The sequence below is a fragment of the Artibeus jamaicensis genome, unplaced genomic scaffold, assembly GCF_021234435.1.
Source record: "Artibeus jamaicensis isolate MK-2021 breed Jamaican fruit bat unplaced genomic scaffold, CSHL_Jam_final contig_851, whole genome shotgun sequence".
Taxonomy (NCBI): domain Eukaryota; kingdom Metazoa; phylum Chordata; class Mammalia; order Chiroptera; family Phyllostomidae; genus Artibeus; species Artibeus jamaicensis.
This window is the reverse complement of record NW_026521986.1, coordinates 13,660,118-13,686,790: the sequence shown is the minus strand read 5'-3', so window position 1 is coordinate 13,686,790 and position 26,673 is coordinate 13,660,118. Positions and strand designations below refer to the sequence as shown.

The 26,673-nt window shown below is 42.6% G+C and overlaps 1 protein-coding gene and 1 pseudogene across 4 annotated transcripts in view; one reads left to right on the top strand and one right to left on the bottom strand.

Annotated features, from left to right (window-relative positions):
- AREL1 (apoptosis resistant E3 ubiquitin protein ligase 1) overlaps positions 1–26,673 on the top strand; it is a 38,399-nt gene that overhangs the window by 1,438 nt on the left and 10,288 nt on the right. For 2 of the 4 annotated variants that reach the window (XM_037128217.2, XM_037128235.2), the window contains exons 2-9: positions 11,653–11,968; positions 17,473–17,533; positions 18,414–18,640; positions 19,566–19,803; positions 23,489–23,658; positions 23,885–24,065; positions 24,250–24,497; positions 26,039–26,116. In XM_037128217.2, the coding sequence (XP_036984112.2) occupies positions 17,518–17,533; positions 18,414–18,640; positions 19,566–19,803; positions 23,489–23,658; positions 23,885–24,065; positions 24,250–24,497; positions 26,039–26,116 (1,158 nt within the window). In that variant the 5' untranslated portion in view covers positions 11,653–11,968; positions 17,473–17,517. The remainder of the gene's footprint in view (positions 1–11,652; positions 11,969–17,472; positions 17,534–18,413; positions 18,641–19,565; positions 19,804–23,488; positions 23,659–23,884; positions 24,066–24,249; positions 24,498–26,038; positions 26,117–26,673) is intronic. The other 2 variants (XM_037128255.2, XM_037128245.2) reach the window with 2 other exon arrangements.
- On the bottom strand, positions 25,341–25,459 carry LOC128628590 (uncharacterized; annotated as a pseudogene).

Below are 26,673 nucleotides of genomic sequence, written 5' to 3'. Positions count from 1 at the left end.
CTTGAAAAGCTCAATTGAAGGATAATTATTCATGCTGATTTGAGTACAGACAGTTTTTGTTCTTCTTTCTCTTTTAGACATACATGCATTTAGATAGCTTTGCAGTTCACGTGTATGATTTTGTAGGCTCTGAATTTTTGATGTTGAACTAGTTTTACTATTGCTGTATCTACAGATACTGTATGTGCCTCTTGCAGTCACTGGAAGTTCCTAATCTTTTCAGAACAGCTTGTCAGCCAACCCGTCATGCATGGATAGAGCTGACAGTGACTACTTTTTTTGATACATTCGATCTTCTGGGTTATTAAGCAATAAGCTTTTTAAGTGAATATGAACAGTTGTTTGTTTTTAAAAAACATTTGGAGAATGATTAGTATATGTAGGTTTAGAGGGAAAGTCGCATATAATTAAATAGTTACTGGCATTTAAATTCAGGCATTGGAAAACTGAAAAAACACTCACCTGGTAGTGTGTACTCTGAATTTTGGAATCCATGAACAGTAATAACTTTTTTTAAAAAACCAAACCAAGCAGTGTATAATATCTATTCTGAGAATTTTCTGATTTCCTTGATTGTTAATACTTGATAGGGAGCTAAATTATTGTAGGAACACCATGGGGGGTGAGAAAATGCTTAGAGAAAGGTGTTTTTTGTTGCATGGTAACTTCATTGCAATCTGAGATTCTTATGGTCTAAGATTCAAGTACTCCGATACTCTATAGCGTGTTTTGATGGTGATAGGAGGAGGAGGTCGTGCTGCTTTGTGTTGGGTGGGAACAGAAAGTAATTACTTTGTGTGCTTGTGAGAAATAAATGAGTATAGCTCTTCCCAGCAGTCGAGAGGGTTGTTTTGTATTTTTATGCATTCTTGAAAGGAAAAAATTGCTCAAGGCATTCATTCCACAGTTTAAACTCATAATTGGGCTCAGACTTCATCCCATTTACTAATTGGTCTAACTTACCCATGTAAGTTGATGACAGATTTCTTTGTAAATGGTGGATGGTGAAAGATTCGATAAAGAACATCTTGTGATTCAGTGTTAGGAAGTTAAAGATAGTTCATTTTTTTATGGCCATCAAGGGGAAAAATTAATTCAGAGATATTTTCTTTATTTTTAAGTTATGGTGTTTACACATATTTTTATCTGATGTGACCTGAGGCTTTTTTCCTCAAAAAATATTAGTTGCTGTTGATTATTTTTCAATTAACATGATTGCCTTCTAAATGTGGTAGCATGATGTACAGCATGCTTTGCTCCTGAGGTATTGATTTTTCTTGAAGATTTTATTTATTTATTTTTAGTGAGAGAGGAAGTGAGGGAGAAAGAGTGGGAGAAAAACACTGATATGAGAGAAACATCAACAGGTTGCCTCTCGCACGCCCCCAGCGGGGCACCTGGCCTGCAACCCAGGCACGTGCCCTGCCCAGGAATCCAACTGGCGACCTTTCAATGTGTGGCATGATGCTCAACCCACTGAGCCACACCAGTTAGGGCCCAAGGTATTCATATTGAGATGGTCGGTAAGGATGCTTCAGAGGCGGTTCACTGCTGAGTATTAATCCCGTTGGAAGTCATTTACCGAGGGCCCCGCTCTGCCCTAAGCAGTATGTGGGTTTCTCTTCAAGAGCTCAGGCCCGTGTGGGAAAAGAATTTGTGAACGGGTGAGGTGTGGCAGGTGATTGACAGACATATGCAAATTAAAGTGTTTTAACGTATTTATTCTACCTGTTAATTTTTCTGAAAGTGGTCTGGGTCAGAGTACTGTTGTATAATATTTATTTAATAATACTATAACAGGTCAAATTATATGACCTTAATGTATTCTAGTATATCATTTTACCTTTTACATGACTTTAGCCATCAAATAGCTTAGGTTTAAATTTCAGTTATCTTTGTTTGGTTTCTTTTTCTTTGAGGGGTTTGTTAATGATTATGCCTCACTGATACTCTTTTCTAGAGTTGTTTTCAAACTTTCGAGGTTGTTTATCTTACCGTAGTTTGTGTGTGTGCCTGAGGCCCTGTTACAGTGTTACGTCATCATGATGCTTTCCTGGTGGGACCCTTGAAGCCTCCTCTGAAATGATGGTGTAATAGAAAGAGGTGAATATTTGTTTATTTTTTAGAAACCAAATAGCCACGGCAGATACATTTTGTCACTTAGCTTGAATTGAACAGTACCATATGGTTTTAGTATGGCTTTTTGTTACCTCGAATAGTCGAGGAATGTGCTTCTCAGGTCTTGTAGCCGATGCATTCATTTCAGTGCAGTTTTCTTGTTGGTGTTGAGATGTTAATAGTCTGCATCTGTTCATTGTATATTCTGTTCATGATCCTTTTTGGCCAGAGATCAGGTGAAGGTAATCTAATCATATGTAACATACGTTTTCGTTAGTGTCCCTTTGTTTTTATCCAGAGATCCAGACCAGTTTATTTAAAACCCTCTCTTGTCTACTAAGGGAAATTCAACTCTAAGGATTCCCCTTGGTGTATGTGGTGAAGCTATTAGGAAGAGAAAACAATGATAAAATCTCTCAACAGAGATACAGTTTTTCCTGTTTCAGTAAAGAAGGAAATTCAGCTAGCCTGCCTAAATGGTTTATAGTAAGGAGCTGAAAGGACTTAAAAAACATTACAATCGGACCTGAATTGGGGCAGTGACTAGGAAGGCATCATCAGAATCCTAAAGGGTAGTGAGACTGTAAAGTGGGAAACCATGTGTAATTTTGGGGAAGCTATTTTATTTTGGAGTAATTTTAGATTTACAGAAAAGTTGCAGAGATGGTGCAGAGTTCCTGTATACCTTTCACCCAGCTCCCCCTGATGTTGTCTTACATAACCGTGGTGCAATTGCCACATCTAAGAAATTAGCATTAGTACAATACTATTAACTGAGCTACAGACTTATTTTTCGATTTTCCACTGATACCCCTTTTCTGTCCCAGGATGCAGTCCAGGATGCCACCTTGCATTTAGACCATGTGTGGTTTTGATAGCTAGGTTGGGGTTTCCAGTGAACTGTTTCTATGGCATGTGTAACTGTCTCTCTTGCTGAAGAGAGAAAGTTATTAACCACGGAAATAAACAGCACTGCACAGGGAGCGTTTTGTTCCCCTTGATTACCAAAGCGCTTTTAACTCAGCGGAAGAGCTGTCTTTGCTCCCAGGAGCGTGGCATGAAGTTTTCTGAGAAGCCGAGCTGATCCTGATTGAGGGGCCCTGCCTGGGCCCTACTAACACTGCGTTCTCGTCTTACTACGTGGAGCTATCACGTCGTTTTCTTGTCTGTCTTCTACTAGCCTATGTGTTTTTAGGGGCTCAGGGAATGTCTTGCTCATTTTGGAATCCCCAGGGTCAACATAATGCTTGGCCTGTGGTTAATAAATCCTTGTGTTGGTAACGTTGGTTGTTAGGCCAACAGAAGTTTTGTTTTGAATACCTTGAGTGTTGTTTCTTCTTTAAATCTAGCCATTTGGGTTGCCATTTCTGAGGCTAGTTGACTTTGTCTTCCTGGAATCTTAAACAAAGAACTATGGAATGCTCATTGAAGGCTGCCCTTCCTTCTGATTATATAAATAATTTATTTTCCTGAAAAAATAAGAGTAGCATTAAAAGGCATGGATAGTGGTAGAGGTAAAACTTTTGTTAGTTTTTAAGTATACGTGTGACAGTTTCAGTCCCTCCCCGCCGGGCTGTGCATCGGGCCATTTGCCTGCCATTTCATGCAGAGTTAATGAAATAACAACTTCATAGACTTATTGAGGGAGACGGCTTGTCAGATTCAGGGAATTAGTTTAAAAAATTTTCCGATACAGCCAAGATTCAGTGGCCTGGGGTTACTTAAGCATAAAAGCTGCCATGTTACGGGAACCCATGGCCAGTCCTGATTCTGTGGGTCAGGCGGTGTGGTGAACAGACAAAACATGGGGACAGAGGGAGCTGTAAGTAGGAGCTGCTGTTCTCCTGATTAGACTAACAACCGTGACACTGTGACAGGGCACAGATAAGCCAGTTTTCTATTTTGTTCCCTCTAGGTATCTCGCAAAGATACAAAATGAGCAATGATTAGCTGGTCACTTCTCCCTGTTTTACTCACATTAACTTAGAATCCCTTTTTCTACTTTCTTGGAACTGCTGAGAATGGCAAACTGTATTCCAGGGGTGCAGCTGAATCTAAACTGTGCTTTCATGTACACTATTCATTTCATTTTTGAGGCTGACATGTACAGTTTGAGTCTAAAAGTTTACTATTACCTTGGCGAACCTAACCTTTAAAGTCTAAATTTTCTTTTAGCCAGGGAGTGATAACTTTTCCAGCCTCCTGTCAGGTCAGAGTGACTCAATACGGTGAGAATGATCTTATAAAAGCTTCCCTTTAAAACCAGAAGGGTAAGTAGTTCATTGTCCCTGGCTTAACTTGAAAGGTGCATGCTCTGGGTTTTGGAATTTTGTTGTTGTTTTAAGAACCAGCATCAGGCATCCAAAGGTTTTATGTCAGTTTGAAGAGAATTGAGGGACTAAATCCTTGGCTAAATTTAGAAATTCAGTACCATTTATTAGGTTGAAGAGGGGGAAAAATCTGTTAAAAAATAAAAGTCTTTCCAAATTCCAAAATAGATTTAAATAGTGCTTGGTAATGTAAAAGTTCAATTTGAAAGAAACAACGGGATAATAAACCTGAGTAACTAATTACAAGATAAATGGAATGCAAGAGTTTTAAAACTCAAAATTTTTGAGAAGAGCCCCAGCTGGTGTATCTTGGTTGGAGTGTCATCCTGTAATTGAAAGGTTGGGGGTTCGCTTCCCCATCGGGACACATGCCTGGGTTGCCCGGGAGGTTCGATCCCCAGTCTGGGCATGTCCAGTTCTTATCTAGGCGCATGCAGGAGGCAGCCAGTCGATGTTTCTCTCCCTCCCTCCTCTCTAGAAGCAATGAACAAAATGTCAGGTGAAGATTTAAAAAATTTTTTTGAGAAGAGATTGTCTTTTATGAAATTTAGATAAAACTTCTAGAAGAATACAGAAGAAAATCTTTGTGACCTTTAGTTAAGCAAAGATTTAAAAAAAGAAGTAACAACACGAAAAACACAAACTGTAAAAGGAAAAAGCTTGATAAGTTGGATTTCAGCAAATTAAAAACTTTTACTCTTGTTTTTAATCCTCACCCAAGGATGTGTTTGAACCGAATGACAGTCTTTTGGTTGTAGGGGCGACGCTCCAACCCACCGAGCTACCTGGCCAGGGCAAAACCTTTGCTCTTTTTACACACTGTTAACAAAATGAAAAAAAAAGGCACAGAAAATAATGGTCAAACATATATCTAGTAAAGGACTTGTATTCAGAATATATAAAGAAGTCTTACAAGCTCAATTTTTTTAAATGGCAAAAAGATTTGGATACCAAAGAAGGCCCACACATAGCCAAAAGCACTTGGAAAGATACTTAATATTGTTAGTCCTCAGGGAAATGCAAGTTAAAGTCGCAGTGAGACACCACTTCCCACCTATGAGAATAGGTGAGATTTGAAAGATTGACCATGGCTGTTGGCAGATGTTGGTAGATGGAGCTCATACGTTGCTGGTGGAAATACAAGGTGGCACAGCCACTCTGGGAAACAGCCAGGCAGTTTCTTGTAAGTTAAACAGTATGTACTTATTCACACGACCCAGCAGACCCGCTCTTTATTACTTACCCAAGAGAAATGAAAGCATGTTCACACAAAGACTTGCACTTGAATATTCATAGGGCCCCAAACTGGGTGGAACCCAAACATTCTTCAGCTGATGCATGGATAGACAAATTATGACATGGCCGTATAATGGGCTACTGTACAACAATAAAGAGGAATGAACTACTGATATGACATGTAACAATATGTTAGATCTAAAAACCATTATGTCAAGCGTGGGCCTGCGAAACAGAGGATTGCGGTTCGATTCCCAGTCAGGGCACATGCCTGGGTTGTAGGCCAGTTCCCACCAGGGGATGCACAAGAGGCAACCATACATGGATATTTCTTTCCTTCTCTCCTTTCCTTCCCCTCTAAAGATAAATAAATAAAATCTTTTTAAAAAGTTATAAAAAATTAAATTAAATTAAAAAGAAAAACAACCCATTATGTCAAATGAAAAACATGCCACACAGGGAAGACTAAACCAGTTAGCCCCTCAGGTACCGCCAGTGCCATCTTCCCCATTTATTGAGGGTTGGGCACAAACCACCGCCACTGCTGGCCACCCAGAAGCTGGGTTTGCACAAAGAGCCAGATCTCTCATGACACTCCTGTAGTGCCAGGACACCGGGGTCTAGTTTCTGGTCCCAACCAGTCGTCCTCCTTTCTCTTATACTCCAGGTCTTCTCAGTGGATCTCCATGTTGTACAGTCACTCCAGTTTAGCTACAGGTGGTCTTTCTAAACACAGTGCATTCATAATGCTGAGCTTTTCATGCTGAGCTCATCACTCCCTTTCTGGGTTTGGCACTCTTGCTTATGTTGTTCTTTCTGCCTAGGATACTAGTCTTTTCTTTTCCTTTTTTCTGCCCTTGTAAATGCTTACTCATTCTTTTCTTTTTTGTTATTAATTAAAGATTTTATCTATTTTTAGACACACGGGAAGGGAGGGATAAAGAAGGGGAGAAACATCAATGTGTGGTTGCCTCTCACACGCCCCCTAGTGGGGAGCTGGCCCACAACCCAGGCATGTGCCCTGACTGGGAATCGGAACCAGTGACCCTTCAGTTCGCAGGTCAGCACTCAGTCCACTAAGCCACACCAGCCAGGGCTTATGCATTCTTAAATAACAGCTATATTATTTCTCCTGTGAAGACCTCCTTGCTGTCTCAGGCAAAGTTACCTCTCTCCTTTCTTTGCCCATTATACATTGTTCATTCCTCTTTTGTGATACTTGCCACATTGTATTGGCTATCTCCCACCCTCTCTTATTTATCCTTGTGACTTCAGTTTTTGGCACACAGTCTGGCATACAGCAGATGCTCACGAAATATGAAATGAATGAATGCTACAAAAGAACCTAAAGTTGTTGGTAGTCGTTGGGGGAAGATAGCAGAAAAAATAGCTGTGTAAAATGTGAGTATGTGGGATGGGTGGAAACAGACCAGAAGTTGCGTAGGGGGTTCAGTGCTTTTCTGACTGCCTGGCTCGGGTACCTCTAGTGGTAGAGGATGCTGGGCATGGAACCCCTCAGGGGCTGGGAGCAGAACCCCTCGGGGGCTGGGAGCAGAGCCCCAATCAGCCTTTTGCCTCAAGTACAAAATAACTGTGAGTGTTTTTTAACATATCCGTGTTTTATCTTTAGAAATGCATGTTTTGCATCCTATTTTATTATCTGTGAATTAGTTTTAACATGAAAATACTTTTTCTCCTCACCTACCTCATTTTCTAGTAACTAGATGCTGCAGGAGCACATGTCATTTCTCCTCTGGCTTCTAGCACGTTCTGGCATGCTCCAGTGCCCAGATCTGGAAAGCATGGAGTGGGGTTATAGTCTAATATGGCACACTCTAGCTTTCTGCAGTTTGGGGATTGTCTCCTCAGGAGTATTATGTCATGGAACCGAGGAGGGTGAGCTCATCGTGTTCTGACTAATGCGGCTGTTCCTGGAAGGCTGCAGTCAGTTGGAGGCACCTCATTACCAGATCCCTGGGGACTAGCTGGAGAGAGTTCACAGGAGACCCACAGGAATGATTAAGAGACTGGAGGGGCTGACTGATGAGGAAAGAATATAAATGAAAACTGTATAACTTGGCTGAACCAAGATAGCAGGAATACACAACTATGTAAATATCCCAAGAGTATGAACTTGATGGGGGAGGGCAATCTTTTATGGTGGGGTTTTGGGGTGGGGAAAATAAGCCAAGGGTGGAATTAAGCAAAGGGAAAGATAAATTAATAATCTGAAGTGCCCTCGTTGGGTGTTTTATTTGGTTGGAGTGTCAACCTGTACTCCGGGTTCAATCCCCAGTGTGGGCACTTACAGGAGGTGATTGATCGATGTTTCTCTCTCACATTGACATTTCTCTTTCTGTCTCTCTAAAATCAATAAATATATCCTCGGGTGAGGATTAAAAAATAATAGAGTATTCTAGTCTCCGATGGCACACTTTATTTCTTGGAACCTCCTTGGTTAGAACACTAACGTATGGGTCTTTAGCTGATTGAATGATTTGGTTTTTTAATTTGATTTCCTTGGACTCGTGGGTGGTGCCTCCGTGCAGAGAATGCTGGAGGCCACATGTTAGCATGTGCCAGTGTCTGCTTTTGTCCTGCCTTGTTTGGTGGCACTCGCTGGGTGACGCTTGGACTCCTCTGTGCCGCCACGGCCTCTTTGTTCACCAGAATTCTGAGTGGACTTTCATGTTGTTTTTCTCACAGCTTTTTAGAATAGCACTTTAAAAGTAGAGTGTGAGTTGGTGATATGTATCGTAATAATTTTAGAGGCTTGGATATAGTGTCTGGTTCCTGAGGGTGCTGGTTTTAGGAAATGACAGCCTTGGTGAAATGCAAGCCTGTTTGCACGAAACACATGCTTTGGGAAATGATTGTATAAAATTCCTACTTGGGGTGTGAGAGGCATAAAACTTTTAAATAACAGTTGAAATTAGCCAGGAGAAATATTTGCAAAATGTTGCTCATAAGTGAGGATAGTAGAACTGGAAGAAAATTATTGTATGCTTTTTTGATTTACAAAAATGAGTTCATAACTAAGACCTCTACACCAGAGACTGGTAAACTTTTCCCGTAAGGGGTCAGATAGGAAAACTTCATAGGCCACAGGTCTCTGCTGCAGCCTCTCCACTCTGCTGTTGTAGTGCAAGAGCAGTTGTAGACCACGTGTAAATGAATGACCTTGACCGTGCTCATTGTCTATATACAAAACTTTTTTTAAAAAACAAAAACAGGCAACCACCTGGATTTGGCTTGGTGGCTGTAGTTTGCCAAACCTGCACTGGACCCCTTGCTCTTCAACGCTTGATCTGCAGACCAGCAGCATCATCATTACCTATGAGCCTGTTAGAGATGCAGATTATTGGGTGTGTCCCTTCTCGGGCTCACGGCTATAGAGTTTAGACCATGCTTCTCAAATTTTAACATGCATAGGACTCACCCAGGAGTCTTGCAGAAATACACTCTCTGAGACAGACTGAACATCTTACTAGCCACTGGGAGGCAACGATGATTAAGCCTAGTCAGTTTCCTCAGGAAGCCCACAGTCCTTAGGATAGACTGCTGTATAGATAAGTAATTATAATACAGACTAATAACTGCTGTAATAGAGGCGTCTTCAGTAGAGGAGTAACACAAAGAAGGAGGAGCTTAGTTCTGCCTGGCACAGGGAGAGCCCTCAGAAGGTCCTGGGAGCTGGACCAGGAAAGGAGGCGGTGCTTGAGTTGAGTCCTGAAGCTCATCAGAGACACTAAGACGTTGGGAGCAGCGGGTGGGGGGCTGGTACACATGGTAGTTCATGGTGGGACACAGTAAAGATACGAGAACTACGAGTTACTCGATGTAATGATCAAATAGTTAATCACAGGGTTGGAGGCCCACTAAGATCCCAATGAACAGGAATAAAACTTTAGTACATTCTGTTATCTTTAGCTAATTTTTAAAAACGGTTTCCTTATTTGAAAAAAGGATATCTTGCTTGTTCTTTACTCTTTTTAGAAAAAGAAGTATTCTCCAGAATTAGAAACTTTTTATATGTTCTTGCATCATTAAGAATTTGGAACACTAAATGTAGAGGGAGAAAATAAAAATAATTTATAATTCCATGCATCAGGAGACAACCGCTGTTAACATATTCGTGTTGTTCCTTCCAGGCTCTTTATGTAACGTAATATTTTAAAAAGTGGGCCCATGCAATGTAAATAATCTTTTGCTTGCTTGTTCATTTAGCATTTTATTTGTGAGTGATTCCTTGTGTTGTTATTCTTTAAAAGTGTCATTTTTAAAAATGCTTATATTGCATTCCTGTGGATCTCTTATGGTTTATGTAAGTCATCTCTTGTTTGCAGATCCTTTGAGTTGCTTCCAACAGCCGGTCGACCCAGGTTTTGGCCCACGTGCTTGGCAAGTTTAGCACCATATTTTAAAATAAATACATATACGCATACTTATTTATCTTTAATTATAAAAGTTTGCCAACTTGTTTGATCTGCTGGCCTTTACTTCTTTTATTCTTATGCTTTTATTAGCATTTTGTGTTCTCTGTCTTGGTTTCCCATGGTAAAGAGGCCATAGAGTATTCATTCAAAGCATGGGTTCTGGGTGTAGGTTGCCTGGGTTTGAAACACTTGACTACTAAGTTGTGTGTAGTCTTGAGAAAGTGCCTCAGTTTCTGGATCTATAAAATAGGGATAATTATAGCTCTTGGGATTGTGAATTAATACACTGGAAGGATTGAGAACAGTTCCTGCAATGCATTGGGTTGGCCCAAAAGCTCATCTGTTTTTTTTCCGTAAGATTTCTCTAATAGCGCTTAGTTGTCTTTAACTTCATTCAAAACAGTTTTGTTAGATCGTGACAGCTGTCGTGTCAGCATGCATTTAAAAAAAATAAAAATTGACCAATTTTTGTGTAGCCATTTTAATATTGAAGATGGAAGAAAATAATATTTTCAGCATATTATGCTTTATTATTTCAAGAAAGGTAAAAAAGCAACACAATAAAAAAGGATTTGTTTAGTGTATGGAGAAGGTGCTGTAACTAATCAAACCTGTCAAAAGTGGTTTGCAAAGTTTCATGCTGGAGATTTCTCACTGGACAGTACTCCACAAGTCGGGTAGACCAGTTGAAAGTTGAAGTTGACAGCGATCAAATCAAGACATTAATTGAGGACAATCAACATTAAACCATGGGGGAGATAGCTGACATACTGAAAATATCCAAATCAATATGAAGTTATTGGTGAAAATGAAAAATGTGTCTTTTATTTTATGGGGAAAAAAAAAAAAAACAGACTTTTTGGCCAACCCAGCAGGAAGAAACTATGTCTTTTCACTTAGTGACTAGTGGGCGTGTCTCATTTGTTTTATGGTGATGATTGTGTGCCTTCCCATAACCTTCTTTCTTCTACGTTAGTTCAAGACTGTCTTTGAGTGACAGACTTAAGTTACTGAACTTTATTACTTAGTGATTTGTCTTGAAGGTTCAGAATTTTTTTCCTCTCATTCTTAGTAGCAAGCTTTACTGTTTGAAAGATAAGATCAACATTGTTTATCCAGGTCTTGGAAATGCATGGGGAGGCCCTCTGTAACCTGTCCCTGCCTGTCCGCTTGGTCTCATTTCTCTTCACCTTGTTGCCAGACCTTGTGCTGCAGCCGCATCAAACTCAAAGTGGGCATGTGGTTGTAGGAGGCTCACTCTAAATCTGCACTTCATTTTGCTTCTCCTGAGGGGCTGGAACCAACCGCAGTGCTGGAGCTTCCTCCTGGGAGTAAGTAACACGGGGCAATGAGATTGCCGCTTGACTTTCTGTGGAGTTTTAATTGGGAAAACTTGGTCACAGTTTACCTGCCCTTGGTTATTTTTAGTGTCGCAGAGTTTCCACAGCCCATCCTACCTTCTCTTTCTTTGTTTTCTGGGGTTCCTTTTTCAGAAATAAAAACCTGTTCTACCAGCCCTTTTCTCTCTGCAGGATTGGATCCTGAGACAGAACAGATGCCTCCTTTGGCAGATGCTCGCGCCTTGCACTAGAGAAAGAAGCCCAGGGATGAAATATTTCGGGGTTGTATTTCTTCACTCTGGAAGCCGTCCAGTCTGTTCCAGAAACATCGATTGTCTGCTTCTTTGACATGCCCTCAATGAAAGTCTGATGGGCAGACACTTTCCATTGACCTTGTGGCTATTTTCTCTCATGTGGAAGCTGAAGACAAGGTGAAAGGGCCAAGTTACCTGCTTTGGCGAGTAGGAGTGCTCCGCTTGGTTCTTAGAACATGGGCCCTCGTTTAAAGGTAAGGCAATGGTTTAGGTAAGATTCATGTGTTTCTGAGGTGCAGAACATGAACTCAGTGACCAGTTCCTCTACCTTTTCAGCAAGGAAAAACTGTAGAAGTACACAGTTGCAATCACTTGGCTCCCAGCAGGGCATCTTTGAGTATGAAGAAATCAGTTCTCCGTTTCTGGGAAATGTCTTTTCCAAACTGATCTTCAGTGTTAGGGCTAAAATTTATTTGATGTAATTATGAATCTTTATACTCCAAAAAAAGCAAAGAGTTTTAGAGTATGTATATCAATCAGCTTTCTAACATTCCCTTGAGACAGGTGTTTTCAAGTATTTTCCCCAGTCTCCTGCTTTCATAGGTAATGTGAGCCAAAGTGCTGTAGTATTGAGGAACTCGCTGGGATCTTTCAGTAAGCATGCAGTATTTCTGCACTAGATAATTGGTACTGCATTCCATTTTCCTCTGTCATGCTTTATTTTTATTTAAGAAGATTTAAAAGGGGGCTGTAAGCATTTATCTTTCTAATTTTAGCCTCATGGTAAGATTCTCACTGCAAGATTGAATACTATTCTGCATGCCTCTTCTTAAACCTCTTTTCTTAAATCTCCTTTCTTCACGAATACTTCACTATCCCTGTGACTCCATTCTTTTTTATTATTTAGTGTTGTGTGAGGTTAAGAACATTGGGGTTCAGAGAGGCATGGACTTGAGTCTCAGCTCTGTCCCTTAACCAGCTGGGAGGTGTTCAGCAAGTTAACTTTTCTAAGCCCATCTTTTTTTAAAAAGTCTGTAAAATCACAACAATAATGCTTATTTTACCAAGTTGTTGTGGTGACAGTTACTTAAGCCAACATGTAGAGCACTGGGTGCAGTGTTCTGCACATGGTAAGTAGATCAGTAATGTATGTTACTAGCATGTAATAACTAGCAGTAGTATGTAAGATACTACTACTCTTATTCTGGTAGCTGAGGGTGTCCGTTTGCTGAAGTGTGTGAGAATAAGAACACTAAAGAGAGGAATTTGAAAACAAAGTATTCATGCAGCTGAATTGCAAGAAATAGTATGATAGAGGCTTCACATACTGCTTCTTTGTGCTTGAATTAGCTTGGGAAGAGCTGGAAAATAATTTCGTGAAGGAGAAGTGTGAGCAGCAGTTGAGGGTGCTGGGAAACTACTGTAGAGAAGGAAAAGCTCAAGATGAGGAAGGTGGGAGAGGAAGCCGGGACGGTGCAAACCAGGCACTGTGTCGTGCACGCAGGGGAAGCCATGGCTGCAGGCGTGGCTATCTGACGCATGCTTGTAGCACTGAAGGACAGGGGCCGCTTGCGGTCTGAATGAAGTGGTGCAGTCACTTGGCCCTGGCTCAAGTGACTGTACTGCTAATTAGAGAAGTCTTTTAAAAATGATCTAAAATGCCTGGCTGGTATAGCTTAGTGGATTGAGCACGGGCCTGTGAACCAAAAGATCGCGGTTCTATTTACCCAGTCAGGGCACATGCCTGGGTTGCAGGCCAGTACCCAGCAGGGGCCAGTTCCCAGCAGGGGACACATGAGAAGCAACCATGCATTGATATTTCTCTCCCTCTCTCATTCCCTTTCCTTCTGAAGATAAATAAATAAAATTTTAAAAATGATCTAAAATGAAGGTCCAAATGAAGGTCCTATCTGGAAAACTCTTGATCCCTAGACACTCTGGAAAAAGAAGAGAACAGACATTTGGCCCTGATCGTTCAGATATTTTATTTATATTTACTGCAGTTACTGTATGCAGTCATGTTGGGTGCTGTGGAGAATTTTAACACTAGTCTTTGCCTCATGTTTACCACTCTGAAATGGAAAATAAAAAGGGGCTAAAAAAGAGAACATAAGTGGTAGAAGGGAATTCAGAGGAGATCAAGAGTTTTTAAACAGAGGTTCCTGGGAGATTTCAGGGTGGGGAGATAGGGTTTCCCTAAACTTTGGGGCTGGCAGGTATTTCACGTGTAGACCGAGATGGGAAAGGAGAGCGTAGGCACGGGAAATGACTTCTGCGAAGGCGTGGAGGTGGGACATTTCAGAGCTTATTGGTAAAAGCGTAAAGGGTCTGATTTGGACAGATCAGCAGTTTTCAACCTTTTTCATCTGATGGCACGAGTAAATAAATTAATCACTAATTTTCTGTGGCACACCAAAAAATATATTTTTGCTGATCTGACCAAAAAAACAAAAGGTGTAATTTTGATTCATTCACCCAAGAGGGTCCTTGTTGTAGTGGCTGTTGTCATGTTTTTACTGGACAGTCTAGAGGAAAAGATGTCAGTGCTCCCGATTCAATTTAGTCAGGTATTTCTTGTTTTAAAAATTCTTGTGGCACGCCCACGGAAAACTGCTGGGATGGATTACAGGGTGAGTAAAGTATTGTGGCTGATGGGGCCAAGGAGAATGAATCCTATAGGGTGGGGTCGGAGCAGAGACAGGGCAGAGAGGGCATGACAGGGTCAGTAAGAGGCAGAAAATGCCTACGGAAGAGGTAAAATCTGGAGTAAGAGAGATTTGAGGGGCCACCCTGAAAGGATACCCTGTACTCAAAGACAAAGGTGGAGAAGCTTCGTGACAGCGTTCAGGAAGAACCAGAGCAGGGAAAATGCGAGTTCAGAATGGGACCATGGGTAAAATGGGCAGATGGGGATATATCATCGGGGAGGATTTTGAGAGCGATTGTAGAAAAGTAGGATGTTTTGTAAAGGTCGGATCAATGAGTGGCAAGTCGACAGAGCTAACTCCCTGCTCACAAGCAGATTTTAAGATGAGTTGTTTGGAAAAAAGTAGTAACTGGTATGCTGAGTTTTAAATAATAGAGGGAACTGGAATGGAGTGTAGAATTGAACTATTGGGAAAGGTCGGGGTAATCCAGATCAGTGGTGAGGATCTCGTTGAGAGTGGGGCAAAACTGGACAAGGACTCAACAAGGTCAAATTCATTACTGCCAGCCTCATTCAGACTAAGACTGGTTGTTCTACACTGTATTTATTGGATGGATTTTTTTAGGATGAATTTTAACTTTTTTTTTTACATTTTTAAATCTTTTTAAAAATTTTTAAATTTATTTGTCTTTAGAAGGGAAAGGAAGGAGAGGAGAGAAATATCAATATATGGTTGCTTCTGGTGCGTCATCCCCTGCTGGGAACTGGCCTGCAACCCAGGCATGTGTCCTGATGGGGAATCGAACCGCGATCTTTTGGTTTGCAGGCCCATGCTCAATCTACTAAGCTACACCAGCCACGAAATTTTAACTTTTTATTTTAAGAACTTTCAGACATAAAATTAGAAGAATACAAAGACCACCAATGTAGGTAGAGACTTTTAGTAAAAAGAAGCCATGCCTTTTGTAATTCTGATGCATTCCCATCCAAGTGTGGGCCAGTAGAGAGGTCTGGAGTCTCCAATTGGCTCTGAAACAAAGGAGCATTGATACTATTACTACTATTATTAATTATAATCATAATTAAAACTGAGAACTCACTATGTGCCAGGCACTATTATAGGCTGTTTACATGTGTTAACTTATTTAATCTTCACAATACTCCTATTAGATACACACAGATATTATTTTCATTTAATTGATAAGGAAACTGGCAGTCTGTAGAGAGACTAAAGAACTTGTCCAGGGTCACACTGTCGGCGGCAGAGAATGGACTTGAACCCAGGTAGTCAAGCTCTAAGAGTCTGTGCCCTCATCCTTTGCGCTATACTCTTTATATGGTTTGATTTCACAGTCTTGATAGCAGTGGGGAGTACATTGAAGTCCTGTCACACTAAAGGAGATGGTGTCATCGGAATTATTAAATCTCAACTCCCTAGACAGCACTGAAGCCTAGACAGGTCACAGCAGTATGGCCGTGGAGCTGTCTCCAGGCTGCCTCTTTCAGAGACGGTTGTCGTTGTCAGAGATGGTTGTCGTTGTCAGAGACGATACACAGAAACTGTCCCAGCCCTTATGACATTCACTGTAAATTTGGCATTGCTCTTATTTCACCAAGAAGCAAGAGACTTGAGACCATAAATTCTGTAACATAAGTCACACGTACCTGCATTTTCTGCTGAGTGTTGGTAACCTCTCTGAGGACTAGAAGCTGCACATCGAGGACCAGGGTGGATGGCATCTAACTGGGAGGGAGGGAGCTCCTCCGGCAGTTACACCCGCGGAGCACCAGTTTGGGCCAAGTCATCCAGCACATCCTGTGAGGTGCAGACAGAAGCTTTCTGAGAGGTGGCCGCCACTTTTCAGCATAGGGTCCCAGGACATGAGACATGCGGGAACGAGACTCAGTAATTGTGATCCCACATTTTGGGTCTATATATTTTCTCTTTATAATAGACCTCTTTGGGAGCAGCTTCATCCATATAATTGCTAATGTTCCCTGTGTGGGTTTCTTTTCTGGAAGGGCTTCAGTCTAAACAGATTTGACATGGCCGTTCCTCAAATTGACTGTTTTCTGTGGATTCTCTGTTCGGTATGTTGTTATCAAAGGAACAAATGCCATTTTCTGTCTCTCTCATAAATTCTTTTCACACAGACAAAAAAGTGTACCCTCTTGAAAAAAAGTTGCTTTGGTCCCTCCCAAATCTGAGCCTATAAATTTTCAGCTGTCTTGTCTTTAAAGTAGCATGCTAGTGCTGACAAAAGTTTCTGGATTGAGAAAATATTGATAATCTTAATATATATTGACCCTAAAAGAAAGAGTAACTGCAATGCATTGTAGAATAGAGAGCACACGTAGTTCATAAATTAAGGTCAAAGTCAGTGGTAAGATACGACCATCAGTGTGTATTGCATTTTTTTCTTGGCAGTACCTCGGGTGGTTCAGGTGAGTAATGACCATCGAAGTCTTTGTTTGGAAACAAGTTTAACAACAGTGAAAATTTACCATTGAACCCTAGCCCCATTAGAATTATTGTGGCCTTAGCAGGCGTCACTTAGGTTGAGAAGTATAGTCTTCTCCCTTCGTTCCTCTCCTTGACCTTTCTGCTGAGCGCGTCTTCCATGGGGCCCGTTAGCTTATCTGATTGGTAATAACCAAAAATGACTTCTCTTCCATGCCCACTGCTTGTTATTGGGATGACCCAGAGTTCATTTTAATTATGTAATGCCAACGTGATGATAATAATACTTGCTTTTAAAAATCCACATTTTTATATAACTGTTTCTATTTAGATGAATTACTTCCAGAAGGCAAACATAAGGGGAAAGTGACTCCTTTCTCCCTTTGCCTGTGTTAATTAGCACCAATTTGCTTTGGGGAGGGAAACTATCTTGGGGCTTTGGCTCTGAGAAGATGAAAGCTATATTACTGTGTTTTGTAAATAGCAATAAAGCAAGTGGCTCTTTGTGGTATTCCTCGGGTGGTCAGTAGATTAGAAGTCTTTAGGGGGAATGATTCAGGCCCTGTTTGTCTGAAATATGTCATGGGGCACCTGTTAAGCTGAAATGGCTGCAAAAAAGAGTTGGAGAATAAACACGGTTTCTTTTGCAGCTGCAGCTGTGATCCTTGGCTATCTGTTGGCATTGAAGGGACCTGATGTTTTACGTTATTGGTACGTTAATGGAAAGAGCTCTGTTATCTTTTTGCTGGGGATGCTTACATCCTCTTTGCCTCCCTGTCTATCCTCTTTCCCCTTGAAAATAGACTTGGACATAATCCCAGTTGTGCCGGAAAGTACCTTCACAGAGTTGGCAGTGGAATTCATTCATTTGGGAAGTATTTATTGAGTAATTACAGTCAGTGCCAGACACTGTTTCCTGCCCAGTCAAAGTTGGATAAGGCAGAAATCTGCCAAGTTCATACTCTGAGCAATGAGATAGATGGTCAAGGGGAAGAAAAGTTATAATAGATGAAAGTATAGGAGTTTGAGGGAGCCCAGAAGAGGGAACCCCAAACTCTGGTGGGGGTTAGGGAGGGCTTTGAACAAGGGAGTGGGAAGCTTCCAAATGGCAGGAATGAAATGTGCATTCTTTTTGCTACTTCTGTGAGAGCCCAGCACCTACAGGAGGGTGGGGGTGACATGACATGTGGTCCATGGTACAGAACAAGTGTTGACGGATTTTTTTTAATACAGGGCTAAAGGGTAAATTTTTCAGCTTTCCAGCCTATGCAACGTCTGTTTTGGCTATCAAATTCTTGTTACTTTAGGGCAAAACCAGCCATAGACGATATGTAAATGAATGGCTGGGGCTTCATGCCAATAAAACTATTTTCAAAAATAGGCACTGAATGGGATTTGGCCCGAGGACAGATGTGTCTGAGTCCTGGTATATACTTTCCCCTCCTAACCCACAGCGGTCCACCCAGTTCAGTGTTTCTGTGGAAGTCTGACGGTCTTCCTGACGTCCTGTAATTTTTGAGAGATGGCTAGCCTGTCCCATAACACGAAGCTGTCATGTGTAACTTGCATATGTGTTCTGTCCTTCACACAGGTGGGATCACAGTGTCTGTGGTTGCGTTCTTCTTCACAATTAAGTTCCTCTTTGAGCTAGCCGCACGTGTCGTCAGCTTCCTCCAGAATGAGGACCGTGAGCGCCGAGGGGACCGGACCATTTACGACTACGTGCGGGGAAATTACCTGGATCCCCGCTCTTGCAAAGTCTCCTGGGACTGGAAGGACCCCTATGAGGTGGGCCACAGCATGGCCTTCCGAGTGCATGTAAGGGAATGTTTCTGTCTCCGTACACATTGGGGTGTCTGAGTCCCTTGCTTTCTGGAGCCCAGCCCGGTCTGTTGGTGGCGCTGGCCCGGGATGTGAACATTTTTCTTCGGTTTTTCGGTCCCTCCCTAGAACTTGGGAATTAGGAGCTTGGGAACTGTTAATATCTGAAGAGTCACGAACTTCTCTATCATTTCGGTTTAATGGGTGCTTAGCTTTGAAGAAGTATAAAGCTTAATGTTACCTCTTCAAAAGAAGAAGGATATTATTCAAAAGGGCTGGTGTTGCAGATCTGGAGGTTGGCAGAGTTTGGCCCGAGGGTTAAGCCAGGCACGCCTCCCGTCTCTGAACGTGGTTCTGCTGGAACGCAGCCATGGTCGCTCCTCCTGCTGTGTTGCCTGTGGCTGCTTTCGTGCCGGAGTAGCTAACCACAACTGAGTAGCTATGTATACCCATAAATCCGAAGATACTTACTCTCTGGTCCTAGAAAAAGTTTGCTGCCCTCTGTGATGATTTTACTACAGCATGACTCTTGGCCCGATGGCCTGAACGCCCCTAACCTCGCCTGGGGCTTTAGTTCGCTCATGCCAGTGGTGCCCACCGACTTACCGTTACATTTGGATCAGCAGGGAGAACATGACAAAAAGAGGAGGCAGCATTGGTGGTTCAGGAAAGTCAAGTTGAAATTCATTTAATGGTATATCTTATCCCTGTCCTCGAAAATAGGTTAAGAACTTGTTCGCGATGGAATGGTTTTCTTTGAATTGTTGAGAGAATTTGTTTCTCCCTTTGACTGCAGGACTGTAGGAGGGGTGGGTACTGGGCGTTAGCAGCTTCCTCCTCCCTCCCCACGCTCTGTGGAGTTAGATGGCCGATGGTGCTCTCCCCTCTTCACTCACGGGCGCTCCCCTTCCCCCCATGGCAGTTATTCTACAAGAACGGCCAGCCTTTCCCCGCGCACCGGCCCGTGGGACTGAGAGTCCACATCTCTCATGTGGAGCTCGCAGTGGAGATTCCCGTGACCCAGGAGGTCCTCCAGGAGCCCAGTTCCAACGTGGTCAAGGTGGCCTTCACGGTGCGCAAGGCTGGGCGCTACGAGGTCTCGGTGAAGCTCGGTGGGTTAAATGTGGCCTACAGCCCCTACTACAAGATTTTTCAGCCAGGTACGTTCTTTTTTCTCCCTTTCTTCTTTCTGCCCCTCCCTCCTTTCTTTTTTCTTTATCTTGGTGGTAGCACCTTTTAAAAAATAACACCTTTATTGAGATTTAATTCACGTGCTGTAAATGTATCCACTTAAAATGTACAATTAATGGTTTTTAAATTCATAGAGTTGTACAGCCATCATCACATTCAACTGTAGAGCATTTTCATCAACCCATGATCCGGCACCTGTTGGCTGTCAGCTCCCCTTTCCCCACCCCCAGCCGTCAGCCACCCCAAGTCCACTGCCTCTGGATGTGCTTACCGCGGCTACTGCTCTACTGCTTGCACTTCATACCAGTGTGATCAGAACATACGTGGACTTTCGTGACTGATTGCTTTCCCTCAGCAAATGCTTTTAAGGTTCATCCATGCTGCAGCCTGAATCAGCACTTCATTTCTTTTTATTTTCAAATAATGTTCCATGGTATGGATATGCTACAGTTTATCTGTTCATCAGTTGATGGACATTGGGAGGTCTTTGCTTTTGGCTACTATGCATAATTCCGCTGTGAAGGTTCGTATGTTTTTGTGTGGACACGTTTTTGTGTCTTTAAGAGTGGGATTGCTGGGTCATCAGCCATTAAGTTCTTAAGGAGTAAGGGTGCTGCAATAGACAAAAGGTAAATTTTTCTGATTTTTGAACCCTTTTCAAGTAAAACTACCTCGATCCTAATCCCAGCCTCGTCGCCAGTGTGCCTTCTGCTTCTCACTGCGGAGTGTCGGCTCGGGCTTCTGCTGCCTGGGGATTGAGGCCTCTCTCTCTCCTGTTTTTCCCTTCGTGTCCTTAATGCCAGATAATTAGTGCTCAGTGACTTGAAGCCTAAAACTGCCCCTGAAGTGCGTCTGTGTAGCGCGTCCAGGTTCTGTCTGCCCTGTGTTTCCTGCCTGGGTTTCCCTCGAGGGCGTCATTTTGATGTCTACAGAAATGGTAGGAACTCGGGAACCTTTTGGGGTCAAACCATAATGAGAGGTGTCTTAAGAAGATTTGTGTATCTTTGCTTGATTAGTCCTCAGTTTCCTTTCTCTTAGAACAGAGGGAGGCTCTGAACAGGGTGGCTCCCCGGCCGGCTCCCTCTCTGCACCGCACTCTGTGTTTCAAGGCCGCACTCCCAGACCCTTTCCACGTGAACCATCACTGCCCCGACTGCCACCAGTGAAGGCGGTTCGTGTCCGTCCGTATGCTATGTACTGGCCCTTTTGTTTATTTATTTTTTAGAGGTGACTATTTTTATTATTATATTTTTTCCATTGCCATTTGTCCCCTTTATACCCCTCCTCCCCCCTGCAGTCACCACACTTGTCCATGAGTCTTTTTTCCTTTCTGCTCCATCCCTCCACCCCTAACCTCCCCACTCCTTAGCCGTCATCCTGCTCTCTATGGGTCTGTCTGTATTTTGCTTGTTAGTTCAGCTTGTTCTCAGATTCCACATATGAGTGAAATCATATGGCACATGTCTTTCTCTGACTGCCTCATTTCACTTAGCATAATGCTCTCCAGGTCTGTCCGTGCTCTCGCAAAGGATAAAATTTTCTTTTTTATCTTTCAAACTAAACTCTTTATTTTGAGATAATCATAGATTCTTAAGCAGTTACAAGAAATAATACAGAAGCTCTGGGGTACCCTTGACCCATTTTCCCTCCATTGCACCATCTTACAAATGTAGTGCGACGGACGTCACTGCCGGGTGGTCGACATTGATACAGTCAAGAGACAGAGCATTTTCATCACCACAGGGGTCCTTCACGTTGCCTTCAAATAGCCACACCCATGTCTCCCCTCCCACCCACCTCTCTCTTAACCCCTGGCGGTCACTCATTTCTTCTCCCTTTGTATAAATGTCACCGTCTCAGGAATGTTATATAAATGGAATCATACAATATACAACCTTTTGGTTACACAACTTTGTGTCCCTCTGCAGGATTCCCTGGAGATTCATGCAGGTTGTTGAGAAGTGGGTTCCCTTTCATTGCTGAGCAGTAACTCCGTGTTGTGAATGTACAGTAGTTTGTTTAACCAGTTCAAGGACATTTAGGTCTTCTCCAGGTTTTGGCTCTTATGAATAAATCTATGAACATTCATGTACAAGTTTTTGTGTGATTGTAAGTTCCTTTCTTTGATATAAATGCCTAGGAATGCAGTTGCTGGGTCATGTGGTAGTTGAATGCTTAGCATTTTTAAGAAACTGCCAAACTCTCTTCCAGAGTGTCTGTACCATTTTACATTCCCACCAGCAATGTGTGAATAGTCCAGTTTCTTCACACCCTTGGCAACATGCGGTGTTGTCGCTAGTTCTCATCTGAGCCATTCTGTTAAGTGTGGAGGTTTTGCTTTGCGCTTCTCTAATGGTTGTAATGATGCTGAACATCTTTTCACGTGCCATGACCCTGCCCATTTTCTAATTAGATTTTTTGTTTTTTACTTTTGAGTTTTGGGAGTTCTTTATATCTTCTACATAGTAGCCCTTTGTTAGATAATGTGGTTTGCAAATATTTTCTCTTAATCTTTAGCTTTTCTTTTTATCCCCATAACAGAGTCTTTTGCACTGCAGAAGTTTTTCATTTTGATGAAGTCGGTTTCATCAGTGTTGCCATTCACAGATCATACTTTCTGTGTTTGAGAGTTCTTTCACTAGTCCTAGATCCTGAAGGCTTCCTCTTATTTTTTCTAAAAGTTACATAGTTTTACATTCTATATTTAAGGTTCTGATCTGTTTTTAGTTGATTTTTATGTATGAGACTTGGGTCAAGGTTTTTTAAATTTTTGCTTTTTTGCGTATAGCTGTTCAGTTGCCCAGCACTGTGTGTCGTATTGAAAGGCGGTCTCTGCTCTGTTACGCTGCTTGTGCACCTTCGTCGGGGCTGAGTCAGGCCTGTGTATGGGGGGCCGTTTTGGGTTCTCTGTTGTGTTCCATTGATCCACATGCCTGTCCCTCCACCAGCACCACAGTCTTGATACTATGGCTACATCATAAGTCTTGACATTGGGTAAACTAACGCTTCCTACTCCCCTCTTCCATTTCAGAATTATTTTAGCTGTTCCTGGCCCTTTGCCTTTCCATATACATTTTAGAATAATGCTGTCTAAACCTACAACTAATCTTGTGAAGATTTTGATAAGAATTGTGTTAAACCTTTATATCATTGGGGGAGAATTCACATCTTTACTGAGTTGAAGCTTCCAATTCATAGACACGGACCACCTCTTCATTTGTTTAGACCATTTTTGTTTATCGCACCAGCATCTATTGTTTTTAATATATAAATCTTGTATATGTTTTGTTAGATTTGAACCTAGGTGTTTAGGGGTTTGTTTGTTTCAAGATCAACAGCACTTAGTTTTAAGGCCTGTCTGACACAGATTTCAAGTAAAATGTGAGGTTTTGTGTCCATAACTCTTGGTTTTCAGTTTTCTCCAAGTTCTTTTTTCATTTTCAGTGCTTGCAGAAGTTAGGAGTTTGTAAAGACGAGTCCCCAAAGTTTATTTGAATTAATCTCTTTGTTTTCTTTCTTCTTCTCTGCCCCTTAATGGTGGCGTTTACCCCTGGGAGCGGGGTGGGGGCCAGCTCTGCAGGAGCCCCTGGCTGGGCGGCCCGTGTGTCTGTGAAGCACCTCTCTGGATGTCACCCTCCGTTGTCTTTATTCCAGGAACGGTGGTCCCTTCCAAGACCAAAATCGTGTGCCACTTTTCTACCCTCGTGCTGACCTGCGGGGAGCCACACACTCTTCAAATAGTGCCCCGAGATGAGTATGACAACCCAACCAACAACTCCACGTCCTTGAGAGATGAGCACAATTACAGTGTGTCCATCCATGAGGTGAGCCGCCTGCCTTCTTCCTCTGTCCTCTCACCCTTCCTCATTCCCTTCCATCTCCTGCCTCTGTCTTCTGTGCTGTTCTTCCTTCGTCTGATAATACCTACCTCATTCATAACTACGAGACTTAGGGTAGCTCACAGTTGGGAAAGTTCTTTGTGAAGAGTGAATTAATGTGCAAATAGAGAAAATCATATACGTTTAGTGATGCTTTGTTTTCCTCCTATAGCTCGGTCCTCAAGAGGAAGAGCATACTGGCGTCTCATTTGAGAAATCAGTGACATCCAACAAGCAAACCTGCCAGGTGTTCTTGCGACTCACCCTGCATTCTCGTGGCTGCTTCCATGCCTGCATTTCATATCAAAATCAGCCAATCAATAATGGTGAATTTGACATTATTGTCTTAAGTGGTAAGTTGAAAGAAAAGCTGTGATTTGTTCTTTGCGTGTCTGCACTCTTCTGACTGACCTCAGAAACGTTTGCTATTTGAGCCAGACTTAGCTCAGAGTCCAGTGGACTAAAGGTCCGGTGATAGGTGGCTTTTTCCTTCTCCTCCAACTCCTGCTCTAAACTTTATTCCTTGCTCTGTTTCAGAGAATGAGAAGAATATTGTTGAACGTAATGTGTCCACCTCGGGAGTGAGCATTTACTTTGAGGCTTATCTGTATAATTCTACCAACTGTGCCAGCACGCCGTGGCACCTGCCGCCCATGCACGTGAGCTCTTCCCAGCGCCGGCCTTCTACAGCTATTGAGGAGGAAGATGAAGATTCGCCTTCTGAATGTCTTACCCCCGAGAAGGTGAAGAAGCCGAAGAAGGTGTATTGCTACGTGTCACCAAAGGTTGGAAGTCCCATTCTTGCCTCAAAATCCCCCCTGCTGGAGCCTGCATGTAATTGGTGACAAAAGCCACAAAGCAGTCTGAGGGCCAGGGGCAAGATCATTGCTGTGTAGCGTTTCTAGAGTGCCGAGAGAGGCTACCCAAAGTGAAGCAGTAGGTTGTGCCCCCTGTCCTGCCGCAGGCGTTCAGTTCAGACTAGACTAAATCCCTGCCCAGAGAGTCGGGGCGCCTCGGTGCCTCGGTGCTTTTGGGAACCTGTGGCCGTCTGCCCATTGAGTGCTCCGGGGAAGAGTTTTCAAGACATGGCTCCTAGAGTTTTATAGAAAGCAACTTGAACCGTTAAAAATTTCTCACAGGATAAAAATGACTGGTGTCCCCTTGTGCTGTTTCAAAACAATCTGGTCTTTCATTCTGTTATTTGTGAAACCGCAATAAATGGATGTCACCATCAGGCTACGGAGTTGGAAGAGAAATTTTGGCAGAGACAAGGAGGTGAACTTCCCAAGGCCCCTGAGCTGAGAGATGCTTTGTGTCAGGGGTTTTCTTCTTGATATTTGTGTTTTGCCCATTCATTTACACCTCAGAAAAATAGACCCTTGAAATATCCCATTGCATCCTTTTAATCTCATAATCAAAACTGAGTTCTAATTCTATTCTCCTTCAGAACGCTTTGCTCTGTACCATTCATCATTTAAAATCTAGCCTTGATTTGGCCTGGGGGAGTGGTAGTGAGGGAACCGATGGGTGTAGATGAGACAAGGTAGGTTATGAATCGGCAATTGTTGAAGCTGGTGATGGGTTCATTATGCTCTTCTCTTTCGTGTGTGTGTGAAACTTTCTTTAATGAAGAGTTTTTAAAAATCAAGGAAAAAATCCGACCTACTACACATTCAGATACAGGGGTTTTTTAAACTGATAAGAACAGATACTACACTTGATCTTAGCCAAAAGGCCGAGAAGCGATACAGGGGTTTTTTAGATTAAAAAATTATGGCATTGTTTTTTCCTTTTTGTAACTGGCATAAAGAGATCCTTCTTCACTTTCATATAAGGGATTTTTATGAGTTGTTATGAGACTCCATCCCCACCCCCATCGTCCTTCTGTCCCCCACTCCCTCTTCCCAATTCAAATGGGTGCGGGGCCTGGCGTTCCCCGGCCACTGACTCGGAGGAAGTCTCTCTGAGCAGCACTGAGCTGAGCAGAGGTGGATTTTGAGATGAGAAGTAGAGCATTTGCAATGTTCTCTACTCAAAAAGTGAAAACCTGAGCTCAGATATTTACAAACGGTAGTGAAAGCTGAGTGTTAAGACAGTGATGTTTCTGTGTGAAATTACACTGCCAGAGTCACATTTTTTATTTGCCTGTTTCAGGAGAATGATGCTATTTATTCAGTTTCAGTACTGGCCTAAATTGTCTCTCTGTCCGTAGAGGGAAAGGTCATCGTGAGAGGCGTGGGTAGGGACTCGGCTGTCCGAGCTCCGATCCCCACTCAGAGCCTTTCTCTCTGTCACTCACGTCGTTTTCTGCATGTCGGTCCTCCAGCAGTTCTCGGTGAAGGAGTTCTACCTGAAGATCATTCCCTGGCGCCTTTACACCTTCCGCGTGTGCCCAGGGACCAAAGTAAGTGGAGTCTTAACGCCTGCTGCTTGCTGAGCAGGCTTCGGCTCTGCCGTATGTCCGCCTTTCTGTGTTACGCCCTCATGAAATGGCATGAAGAATATAGATATCGTAGAAAGACATGTGCTTACAGAGGCAGGAATTGAGAAGCAAATCTGAGTATTCCAACAGTTATCGTTTCCTCTAAGGCTAAGTTAATGGAGAAGGTGTTGGTAATTTTGCTCCCCGGTGGCGTGCCAGTGTGCTGAAGCTCTTTTAGAATTGGTATTGTCTTAACGTTAAAAAAAATTTTTTTTAACTTTTCTGAGCTTTTGGAATCTAAAGGCAAGTTACTTTCCTCCACCCAGTTTGCCCAGTTGCTTTAGGCAGCCCCTTGCTCTTTTATAAATCCTTGCTGCTTTCGTCCTTTTGGTACACTTTGGTGGAAGGCCTCTGGTGTCGCCTGTGACCCTTACTGAAGGCAGTCTGTGACTCAGATCACTGAAAACGCAGTTTGCCTCGTAGAGCACTGAGGGGGAGAATGGGGAGGTGTGCTCCTGGCAGGCACTCATTTGGAGAAA